This window comes from Penicillium psychrosexuale (genome assembly GCF_028828465.1).
Source record: "Penicillium psychrosexuale strain IBT 29551 chromosome Unknown utg000002l, whole genome shotgun sequence".
NCBI classification, from domain to species: Eukaryota; Fungi; Ascomycota; class Eurotiomycetes; order Eurotiales; family Aspergillaceae; genus Penicillium; species Penicillium psychrosexuale.
Window position 1 is genome coordinate 3699910 of NW_026643187.1, and position 11533 is coordinate 3711442.

Genomic DNA, 11533 nt, shown 5'->3' on the forward strand with positions numbered 1-11533 from the left:
ATGGCCTAAGATAACAGGGGGATCCAACAGTGAGATTCCACTCAGAACTCTTATACCAGGGAAGGTACATATGGCGCAGATACTTGGATAACTCCGAGTATCAAAGTTTGAGGTGAAACGAATAGATCAGAAAGATAAAACCTACCGTTACCAACGGTGTTGGATGTATCATTTCCATCTCTTTGATCTAATAATATGATTATCTCACTGACGAAAAGAAAAGAAAAAGAAAAGATGAAACACAGAAATACACACCCTGTAATCCAAATACCGTACGGAATTAAAGTGGAGAGAACCACTTTCGTCCTAGTCTATAACTCCCTCGATTCTTCTTCTCCTATTTGTCCCTCCCCCTAAACCCTCTTCTTTCTTGGGTTCTGTCTTTCAACTGCATAAGTTGTATCCATATGGCGGGTGTGTTCTCGAGTCTTGAGTATTATTGAAGTTTCACCCGGGCTTCTCACACTCTCTAAAACATCTCCCCAACTTTCCTTGGTCTTGGGTAAACCCTCATTTCGAACTGCACTCCAGCAGTGCTTCCCCCCCAATTCATACAGTCCTATATCTCAAGGAATCCCAACCCCGGACTCTACAACTCGACATACTCTTCGACTCGACATACTCACCCGATACATAAATCTACCACAATGGTCCATTCTCTGCGAGATCATGGATCTTTGGTCCGGCCATCCACTCGGGATCGGCCCGTTACACGCGGCGAAGGGGAAAATTCGCTGGTCGTTCCTAGCCGCACATCATCGTTGCACTCGCGCATCACCCAACCTATCCCATCCTCACTTAGTATCAAGCCCGCCCAGCGGACACCGAAAACACTCACTCATGCTTACATGGTCTGTGGTGTCGGGCGCGAACCATCACAATGGGTCAAAGCGCCTGTCCCCGAACAGGGCAAGATTGGCCACATGAAGGGAGCCGTCGGTCAATTCTGGCTGCCGGAGATTCTGGGAAGCAGCCCTCGATTAGAGCAGGACAATGAGATCGCACGAGCCCTACACGCGGCCATGCGAGCATGCTTCCCTCATGACGTGGAGATTTGCACCGGCAAGAGCCAGCCTCACTGTGCACACCACGCCTTTGTATTGCAACAAGACTCTTCTCACACTCTGTACGGTATTGCGCTGCGCGTTTGGTCCCGTGCCGATGAGAAGCGCGCGGAGACTATCCGCGAGCTACGCAAGAAGACGGAGCCGGACTTCTATGATAATCCCGATGAAACCTACTGGATTCCTTACTGCTTGAGCTTCCTCTCCCGGTATCCCCTCTACGATCTGCTAGGTGACTATCTCCGTGGCATGTGGATCCACTGGAACAAGGCCACCAATCTGTTCCACGCCGAGGAGGTCTCCCGCATCCTCAGCTTCCCCGCCCCACGTCTCAATGATTTGGTCCGCATTGATATGAAGGACTATGCCCTCTGCTATCAGTTCCCCTCGTCGCCCACTGGCTTCCAAAACTTTGCCATGTGGCCATTGTTCACTTGTCTGTCGATCCCTAACATTGTCGGCGTGATTGAGGCTGCGGTGTCGCCTACCCGCCGCATCATCTTTGTCAGCCACTATGCGGCCATGCTGACGGTCGCTGCGGAAACCATTCGCTACTGCGTTCGCGTCTATGAGTGGAGTGGTCTGTACGTGCCCGTGGTTCACGCCCGCCATGTCAAGGAGCTGGTCCAGGAGCCCGGTCCCTACATTTTGGGTATCACTGCCGAGTGCCGGACTCTATTCAACGCCCCGTCTGATGCCCTCGTGGTCGACCTCGATCGCAACTTTGTCCTCACCTCCAGCCCGCCTAGTGTGTTGAACCAGGGCCAACGCACCAAGTTTATCAACCGCATGACCCAATCCCTAAATGGTGATGTCTCGCCTTCCGGTGTGCCCCCTCACCTGCGCACTGCCTACGCTGGCGGCAAGCTCATTCCGGCTGGCCAGATCATCGTCATGAGAGGAGAGGTCGAAAGCATTGAAGACCCCCAATGGTGGAACCAGGATGCTGTCATGGGCGTCATGGACCATGTATGCGAGAAGCTGGTACGTTCAATCATCTCTCAATTGTCACTAACCACAAATCAAACTAACAATTTATTTATCAGGGCCGCAACACCGGCATGAAGGCTATCTTTGGTGGCTCCGTCAAGAAACCCCTCATGACCAAGGTTTCCATGCGTCACCTCAACGAAATTGTCCGTGAGCGCAATCAGTACTCTCGGGATGCCATGGAAGCTTGGCAAGACTTCATCAACCTCAAGGGCAGAATGGACACCGAACTCAGCAAGGTTACTAAGCGCAACAACTTCTTGGTCGAAGAGCTCGAGACCTGGAAGCAGCAGTTCCTCAAGTTCCAGGCCTTTGCTGAGCAGCTCACCAAGGAGACTTCGGAGCTCAAGGTCAAGATCGAAACTCACAAGCGCGAGAGCCGTCGCCTCACTGCTCTTATTGATCAACAGAGGGATGATGTGGTTCGCCTCACTCTGCGCTTGTCTGGTACTGAGAAGCAGCGGGACGATGCTCTCGAAGCACTGGTCCTTCAGCAGGAGATTGCCGAAGAGCTCGAGCGTGAGCGCAAGCGCAACCAGAAGGAGATCTCTGCCCTCTCGCACGCTAATTCGACCCTCACCCGCGAACGCGAAGATGCCCAGCGCGTTGTCATCCACCTGCGCAGCCTTATCAATGGTCAGAGCCACCACATGGAGCACATCGTTCGCTCCATTAGTAGCAGGTCGGAGATCGCTGAAATAGTCGAATTAGGCTACGAGGACGCCCCCGAGGAGATCAAGGATAATGTGTCAGTCGCTGAATCGAAGCATTCCGTCAAGTCGGCTAAGGAGGTCAATGGTCGCAGTACTCCGGTAAATGATATGAAGCCCGAGCTAGAGCAGCATTTGCTGAACATCGGCAAGGAACACAAGAGCCTTGCACGTCTCAGCATCACAGATGTCGCAGACCGCTACCTGCGCGATAAGACCGATGCCATCGCAGATATCATCCGCAGCATCAGCGACCAGTGTGCCGCTGCCGTCGAGGGCCTGCACCTGGCCCAGGACGCCGAGGACGAGCAAGAAGCCGAGACCTCTTCCAATCTCCACCAGAACGACCGTCGTGGCTCCGAATATGACAACATGGAGAGCCGCTCCATCCGCGCCCCTAGCGAGATCAGCGATACCGACAACAGCTATCTCCACCCGGACAACCGTCACTCCAGCATCCCCCCGACCCCGGATCTAGTCCACAACCGCTCCAGCACGTCTATGTCCATGATCAGCAACTCGACTTTCCCCGAGCGGTCAAGTGGGCAGTATGGCCCTAGCGATTTCCCGACCCGGATCGTTGAGGATGATGATGAGCACGCTCACGAGACTGAGAACGTTGACGACCAGCTGACTGAGCGCGGCACTCTGTCCAAGCAGAATAGCGAGGATCTCATGCGGCCCACTGCCACACGGGTGATTTAAATTCTCGACCAGCTTTTCAGGTTAGATGACTGAGACGACCTTGTTTTGTTTTTCCCTTCTCTTCTCTGTCAATTCCTTGTTGTCCTTCTGTCTGGCGAGGCCTTCCACCCGGTTTCTTTTACTTCATCTCTGCTGTATCCTGAATACGCACATACGCTTTGGTTGTCTGGCGTATACCTCATTTCTCGTCGTGTCGATTTCTTCATTATATCCACTCGATCATCTACGTGTTTTTCTTGTCCAATAATTTATGGTCATTTTTGCCTTCCTGGGACTTCTTATTTTTTTCCTCTCTTTGTTTTTTCCTTTTTACCCCGTTCTTCCCCGAGGATTGTTTATTCACCACATGTCGTGCCGTCTGGGATGGAACGGCTTGATGTGTTTGATTTGCCCTCATCTCCAGAGAGCCCTCCACTTTGCACCACCATCCGCACTGCCTGCGGATGATATTTCCTTTTCATCTACAATCCTTGATCTGGATTGATCCGATCTACCAGGGTCTATATAGCTCCCTGTCCTCTAAAATGGATTCTGTGAATTTAACTTTTCGAAATTGCCTCAACTTACATCTATTGTAGCCCAGCCACTTCGAGAAGGCTTATCTTATAGAACCACCCGTGGATTCATATGTTAATCATGAACTATATACATCACTCGAATGCAAACCCAATGCCTAGGACCTATTTCAAGCCAACTTCCCCGGCACAAAAGGATGACCAGCACTCAACCCGCCACAAACCGCCCAAGCCTGTCCATTAACATAGCTACTCTCATCACTACCAAGGAACAGCGCGACACGCGCAACCTCATCAGCAACAGCACCCCGCTGCAAAGGGTTCAACTGCCCGACCTTGCGCTCTGTGCCGCGCTCCCGCGCCCGGTCAAACACCGTCTGCGTCATCCCAGTCTCAATCAGTCCGGGACAGATCGCATTAATGCGAATACCCGTTCCAGAGAGCTGATACGAGACCGTCTGCGCGATCGACACAACAGCAGCCTTCGAAGCGGAGTAGTCAGTCGAACCGGCGTTTGAGCGCAGACCTGCTACAGAGGCCGTGCCGATGATCGAGCCGCCTGGGTACGGCTTCGAGGCTGATGTTATCTTCATTGCCGGGGCTGCGTGTTTGGCTGCCAGGAAGACGCTGTTTGTCGCAGTTAGTTAGATTCATATTCGTTTGCATCGGGGAGAATCTCGTTTGCTACCCTTGTGTATCTGGGAAGGGAAGGGAAGGATGTGCATGTAAATGTACGTACCCGAGAGCGTTTACGCGCATCGTGTTTAGGAATCCCGCACCGTCGATCTCGGTGAACAGCTTCGGTTGGCCTATTACGCCGGCGTTCGCGAAGAAGATGTCTAGTCGGCCGTATTTGCTGACTGCTTCGTCGATGACTGCTATCACGGCTTTTTCGTCTGCTGCGTCGAAGGTCCGCACGTGCACGTCTACGTTTGGGTACAGGGTTTCCATTTCCCGTTTGTGCGTTGCTAGGTGCGTGTCGCTGAAGTCGCAGATGTAGACTGCTTTGGCGCCGTTGTTGGCGAATTGGTGCGCGCTGGCGCGGCCGATGCCATTGGGAGAGTTTGCGCCTGGGTTTTTATTGGTATGTTTTTCGAATGGCCTTGGGAGTAAATGTGTGTTACTTACCGGTCACGATTACTACCTTGTCCTTGACGCGACTGTAGATTCGTTAGCTATGTCTGATCTTGCAATACATACAATGCAAGAAGCCGATTGAGCGATAATAGAGCTATAAGCTTTAAGGATACTTACGGTCCTGCTGAATCAGAGGCAACATGGCGGATCTTGGGGATATCCTCAAACGTGCCCTCGGAGGGAATACCTTCAACGAGCTGCTTGCTCAGGGCTTGAAGACGTTGCTTTGCTGTATCAGACATATTTATTAAGCTTTGAAGATCCTAGAAGGCTGACAATAAGAAAAATGAATTGAACGTGCTAGAAGGACCGCTTCAATTGCGGTACCCTCGTAGTTATAACAGCTTAGCAGCTTTCCCCACTATGTCGGTTATGCGGAGAGCCGAGGCTCCAACAGTACAGCAGTGCATAGCAACCAATATGGCAACACGATCACGTGTAAATGGATATAAGCATTGAATCACATGACACTCGTCAGGTCACGTCATGTGCCGTAGGGTATCAAAGCTGTCTTTGTGGGTTTCCAAACAACGCAAATCTGTGCTCTTTGTTTCCTCATGCTTTTGTTGTTCTAAAATAGGGTATCTAGGGTTGAAATGCATACCTGCCCCTGAACATCCGGTCGATCTCCCTTCATTCCATCCGCGGATCACTACAGCAAGGATCGCCAAGCACGCACGGCAAGACCAGCCAAGTATCAAAAGCTACATAAGCTACTTGATTATTTGTCTTGTTAGCCCGGACACCGTTTGCAATTCACCCATCACCGAAAGCTCTAAGAAAAGCCTTCATGAAGCCATTAATCCACGATTCTACCGTTCACGCCATTGCCCGGTTGTTGAGTCATGGCGGATTCCGACACCCACTCCCAGCGGCGTTCATCGTCCCAAGCGTCAAGCGCCTCGAGCAGAAGTAGAAATGCTAAGATAGCTCGTGCTAAAATGCAAAAGCGCCATTCGGGCTCCTCCCACACAACGACCGATTTGACCTCGTTCCCCTCGCTCTCACCACCAGACAAATCTCCAATCCTCGCCCGTGGCCTTTCGAATACCTTGTTCTCCGACGAAAACAGAGCGGAATCAAATGGAGACGTGACTAACCGTGGGCGGAAGGCTACGCTAGAAAATCTGATGACCGGGCTCAAATCAGGCCGATCTGCCCTCTTCGCCGATTCCGTCTCGACACACGATATCCCAGGCGCCCTGCATTTGGCCGATGATGCGCATATCGAGCGGCTGGTTGCTGGAACAGGCGCCGTGAAGATGGTGAGGCAGTTCGCTCGCGATCTGGCTCAACGGGATGCTGAGATCTCGGCCCTCCGCCAACGCGCCGATGCGAGGGAGCGAGAGTTGAAGAGAATGCTCCGAGACGTGTCTGTGTCCAACCAAGATATTGAACGTCGTCTCTATCAGTTGGAGAATCCGCCCGGTGATCGTGTCTCGGACGCAGAAAGTACTCATAGCAGTGATCATGCTGGCCAAGCCTATTCCAGCCTGAATGGACTGATGTCTCAAGCTATGGAAGACACCGTTGGCTCTCGGCCTCATGGTGACTCGGCAGAAGCCCAGGCCACGATTCGCGCCCAGCGATCAGACAACGATCGAGGCAGCGGAGTCACTGACAGTGGGAAGCGTCAAAGCTCGATTCGGGGCTGGCAGGAGTACCTTTTTGGCTCGACCAATACTAGCCGGAAAACCAGTCGCGCCAGTAGCGTTATGAGTGATGTTGGTGAAGTTGGAGAAGAAGAGACTGAGCGTCTTCGGGTGCCCAGCAATCCTGCAATGCGACGCAAAGCGCTTGATGAGCAGCTATTTCAACCTCCAGACGGCCCGGCACGAAACGGACCGGCGAAGCGCATTGCTAGCACGTCTGTAAATGGCGACGATGTAAGCATTCATTCTCGCAAATCTTCACGATCTCTCGGCTCTTGGACTGTTAAGTTATTTGCTGGCAATACCCAGTCGAGCAAAGATGCAAGTGATACTGAGTCTATCCACAATAAACCTCAACTCAGAAGGCCCGACAGAGACAAAAGTACTTCGTCTACATTTTCTGCCAATTCTAAGGGCTCAATGTCGGCAGTGGCCGCACTGAAGAGGATTAACAGCAATGTCAGTATGGCTACTACTGGACGATCTGCCAGTGGATCGAGCGTCCAGAGCAAAATGAACACTCCTGCATTGCGACGGAATGCAGCTGGCAGCGTGTCTCAGGGCACGACGTCGGAGACTACGGATAGAGCCTCCACAAATCTTGGACCCGTCGAGATGGACGCCATTCTGCCCATGGAGTCGAAGCCTCCGACGCTCACGCCTATTTACAACAATTCCCAATCGGGTGAGTTTCTCACCGACCGGTTCGGTTTCATCTATGATCAACATAGGAAGAAGCGCCAGAGAGAAGCGAATACTATCAAGAGCGGCAATCGCAGTTTGAGTATAACCGAAACTCTCGGTCATCTTCGAACTGATACGTCAGATCATGAGGATGATCCCGAGATCACCAAACTTCGGCAGGACGCTTCTGAGGCCTCGCGTTCTCTGCCTGATTCACCAGATGACCCTGAAAGCGGAGGTATTGCCATCCGTCGCTGGCAGGACTATCTGAAGATGCCGTCCCGTCCCACAGAGCTATTGTCCGACACGCCCTGCGCAGGTACGATTGTCTCCTTGACCACTGCAGGAGAGAGTCGCTCTCATAGCTCGTCTGTTTCCTATGACAAAGACGGGGCGTTGGCCGTCGGGTCTAGCGCACAACCATCGGCGTCTACATCGGCTATCACGGCCGACAGCCCCGAATTCGCTGGCCTGTCATCGGATCAGCTCAAAGACACAGCCGCCAGATTTACTGTTGCAGAGATGGAACCTGTAAAACTGTTGTTGGAACAGTTGACTGATCTCCACGATACACTGCAACGTGATCGAACCGTGAGATGGAACGAGTTCCTTCGCAAAGTGCGCGCTGAACGCCGAAAAGAGGGCGAAGCAGCAGCCGCTGCCGCAACTTCCGATCGATCTCTTGCTGCCGTTGACACGCCAGAAGTCTCGCTCGCCGACGGCGAAGTTGTAGGCATCGCAAATCTGGGTAACAAAGGCAAGGTTGGCCGAGCGAAGTGGCGAGAATTCCGGCTGCTCGTACTCGGCGGCATCCCGGTTGCTCTTCGCGCCAAAATTTGGTCGGAATGCAGCGGGGCTTCGGCAATGCGAATTCCTGGCTACTATGATGACCTTGTGCATGGCGTTGGCGGATCGGACCCTGACCCTTCCGTCGTCGCACAAATTGACATGGATATACGCCGCACTCTTACCGATAATGTCTTCTTCCGCAAAGGGCCTGGTGTCGGCAAGTTGAAAGAGGTTCTGCTTGCATACTCGCGCCGTAACCCAGAAGTAGGCTACTGTCAGGGCATGAACCTAATCGCAGGGTCTTTGCTGCTCATCATGCCGACTGCCGAGGATGCGTTTTGGATTCTGACCTCGATGATTGAGATCATTTTGCCCCACCACTACTACGACCATGGCTTGCTTGCCTCCCGTGCCGATCAGGTAGTCTTGCGCCAGTACATCTCAGAACTACTTCCCAGACTCTCTGCCCACTTGGAGGAACTGGGCATTGAACTAGAGGCACTCACCTTCCAATGGTTCCTCTCTGTCTTCACAGACTGTCTCTCCGCGGAGGCGCTGTATCGCGTATGGGACGTGGTTCTATGTCTCAATGTGACCAGCACAATCAACGGCTCCGGGCCTATTGCCTCTGGTACTAAGGAGAGCAATGACAAGAGTGCCAAGGTTGCCGAAAGTGGTGCCTCTGGCAGCGGAGGCGGAAGCACATTCCTTTTCCAAGTTGCTCTTGCACTGCTCAAGCTCAACGAGCCGCAGTTGTTAACAACCTGCTCGACGCCGGCGGCACTCTACACATACATCAACCACCAAATGACTAACCACGCGATCAGTATCGACGGCCTGATTCAAGCTAGCGAAGCACTGCGCAATGTCGTCCGCCGCGAAGATGTCGTCGCACGTCGTGCTGTTGCCCTGCAAGAAATGCGCGAATTAAGCAGCGGCGCAAGCACCTAGACACTTGCCTGATGCGGAATTTCCCGTCATGGCCTTTCATTCATTTGCCCCTGCATTTTCGCGTAACGCCGATACCACCTGAGCATAAGGCAAGGAGTTTTGGCTTTTCTGTCCTTTTTTGTTCTCATTGCCTGGCGCTATTTCCCTCATTATTTCTCGGTTTTGTGAAAGCACTTGTTGACATAGCCCGCGATGTTCTTGTTGCCTGTCTCATACACCATCAACCCAGCATTCGAGATACCCCTGGATTTTACACTTGGGCGGCAGCACCTTTAGACCTGTTTGAATGAAATCGAAGTCTTTTTCAATCGGCATTGTTCTTGTGCATTATGAATCTTTCTGCAACCCTGAAGTGTCTAACATGGCTTACTCTAGGGCTGTTGATTTCTCTTACAAGTTCCGATCCTAAGCGGAATCGAAATCATACAAGGGACAAGCTTATTGCTTCGTATCAAACGACAAATGCTAATTTACTTGCTATGTTTTGAATCATTTCTTCCATTTTCGCAAAGAAACTAACCTCCATGTGAAAACAGCCGATACTGCAGTTAAACGACAAACCCAAGCACCACGAAGGGAAGCATTGACCAAATCATTCCAACTAATCCAACCGAAAATCATCAAAGCTCTGCTCAAATGGCCACTCAGTTAGCCTGTCTCAGGTCTGGGCTTCCTCGTAGTCCCCTCGAAGTCAGTCAATGCCGGTTCATCGGCCCTCTCCATATACCGAAGGATCTCCAACTGGTGAAGCTTGTATTCAAAGGTCTGTGCATCGGATACACTTCTGCAGAGCTCTCCGTCAGTGCTGATAGGAGCTGTGATTGGATACGGTGCTGTTGTCATGAACCTGGCCTTCAACTGCGGCTTGAAGGTCTCTCTGGCTACTTTTATTCTCCGACCGTCTTCCGCGCCGCTGTAGGCGTCGTATTTGATGTTGGCTTGGTCCATGAGACCTATGTACTGATATCAGTATTGACTATCTAGCGTTTCAGGATTCTGACAAACGTACGCTCCATATGCTTGATGTAAAGGCACATTCTCTGATATGTCCGTTGCAGCTCGCGCTTCTTGGTGGCTGCTCTGACATCAATGTCCAGCATCCAGGCAATCATTGCGCAAGATAGTCCTACCAATATCTGTCAGCTTATTGTCTTTGAGTGAAGCCGGGTTTCATGTTAACATACCGTCTTTGCTGTAGCCATATTGTTGTTCACCCTGATATGGCGCTGGAACCTTTTCCATGCGATTCACGAAATCCGGAGGAATATTTTCAGCGGCCATTTCAATCAAAGACACTAGGAAGAAGGGTTGGAAGATATCGAACGAGTGTAAAGAAGAGAGAATTCGTTCCCTTTTTTCTATCTTGCTTCAATTTCTCTTCTGCGGAGGCGGCCCTTCTCTTTGTTCTTCCTTGGTCTATCTCAACAGCCAGTCTGATAGGAATAATTTTCTTTGTCGTCACATATTTCCAAGGCTCTAGAAAGTTAAATAGCTGGGCGTTGCAGTGAAAGCCTAAATCGGGAGAATATCCTGTAGCCACATTCTTTGTTCTCGAAATAGATCTTGTATGCTTCAACTTGTACGCTTTGTTCAAAATTCAAAGCCTGCTTCCTCTGAAAGGTAGACTTGACCAGATAATTCAAAGAGTCAATGACTCTATCTGTTGCCGCACTAGCATCTATATAACACCTTTCTCTCTTGTCCATCCCCTTTGATAACACACATCTTTCTCTCGTGTCTTTGACCTATCATCTCGACAAAATGAATTACGAGCGCATGTCAGCCGAAATCCCGACTCTCTACCGGCTATCCAGGGAGTTCAGAGGTACATAGTCATATCTCTCTATTTATTTTCCTTGAACCCTCCAGCCCACGAGAACTAACAACTAACAAATCATCAGAAGCCGACCTTCTCAACGGTCTTCTGGGCTGGATCCGCAACGAGGCCTTTGGAAAAATAGCAGAAGCCTGTGCTCTCTGGGGTGCAATCGTCCAAGCCAATAAACACCTTGCCAAAGTCGATCGTGAGACATGTTATGCGCTCTACCTTGTTGATCATCGTTGCTGATCAGGTTACTAATTTAGGTACGCTGCACGCTCGTAGCATTGAACATGAGCACTTCAATCTCAAAGAAGTTCTGAATTCCGAGTTGAAGCAGGCTAAGGAAATGATGGATGGCATTCCTGGTGGTAGACGTGCGACTACGGTCACTACCGAGGAGGATTTCTCTCTTGCTATTAAGCGGTTGAAGTTTCTACGTGAATACAAGTAGTCTGCTTGGTTTCTGGACTCGAAGGAGGATGTAATTTCTGGCATTGATATCTCCTATGTACTC

General features: G+C 51.1%; 5 protein-coding genes across 5 annotated transcripts; 3 read left to right on the forward strand and 2 right to left on the reverse strand.

Annotated features, from left to right (window-relative positions):
* Positions 1-647: 647 nt before the first annotated feature.
* On the forward strand, positions 648-3469 carry N7518_002574 (DENN (AEX-3) domain protein; the record flags this gene model as incomplete). The annotated part of the gene is made up of 2 exons (XM_057183502.1): positions 648-2048; positions 2111-3469. 2 exons carry the CDS (start codon positions 648-650, stop codon positions 3467-3469), a joined length of 2760 nt encoding a protein of 919 aa, XP_057044952.1.
* Positions 3470-4154: 685 nt separating this feature from the next.
* N7518_002575 (SDR family NAD(P)-dependent oxidoreductase) lies at positions 4155-5363 on the reverse strand (the record flags this gene model as incomplete). The annotated part of the gene is made up of 4 exons (XM_057183503.1): positions 4155-4611; positions 4724-5054; positions 5113-5144; positions 5239-5363. The coding sequence occupies 4 exons, from the start codon at positions 5361-5363 to the stop codon at positions 4155-4157; spliced, it is 945 nt and encodes a 314-aa protein (XP_057044953.1).
* Positions 5364-6062: 699 nt separating this feature from the next.
* On the forward strand, positions 6063-9197 carry N7518_002576 (TBC domain-containing protein; the record flags this gene model as incomplete). The annotated part of the gene is made up of 1 exon (XM_057183504.1): positions 6063-9197. One exon carries the CDS (start codon positions 6063-6065, stop codon positions 9195-9197), a length of 3135 nt encoding a protein of 1044 aa, XP_057044954.1.
* Positions 9198-9845: 648 nt separating this feature from the next.
* N7518_002577 (uncharacterized protein) lies at positions 9846-10478 on the reverse strand (the record flags this gene model as incomplete). Its single annotated transcript, XM_057183505.1, has 3 exons — positions 9846-10150; positions 10207-10323; positions 10382-10478. 3 exons carry the CDS (start codon positions 10476-10478, stop codon positions 9846-9848), a joined length of 519 nt encoding a protein of 172 aa, XP_057044955.1.
* A 480-nt stretch (positions 10479-10958) lies between these two features.
* N7518_002578 (uncharacterized protein) lies at positions 10959-11470 on the forward strand (the record flags this gene model as incomplete). The annotated part of the gene is made up of 3 exons (XM_057183506.1): positions 10959-11022; positions 11099-11221; positions 11283-11470. 3 exons carry the CDS (start codon positions 10959-10961, stop codon positions 11468-11470), a joined length of 375 nt encoding a protein of 124 aa, XP_057044956.1.
* Between the last annotated feature and the right edge of the window lie 63 nt (positions 11471-11533).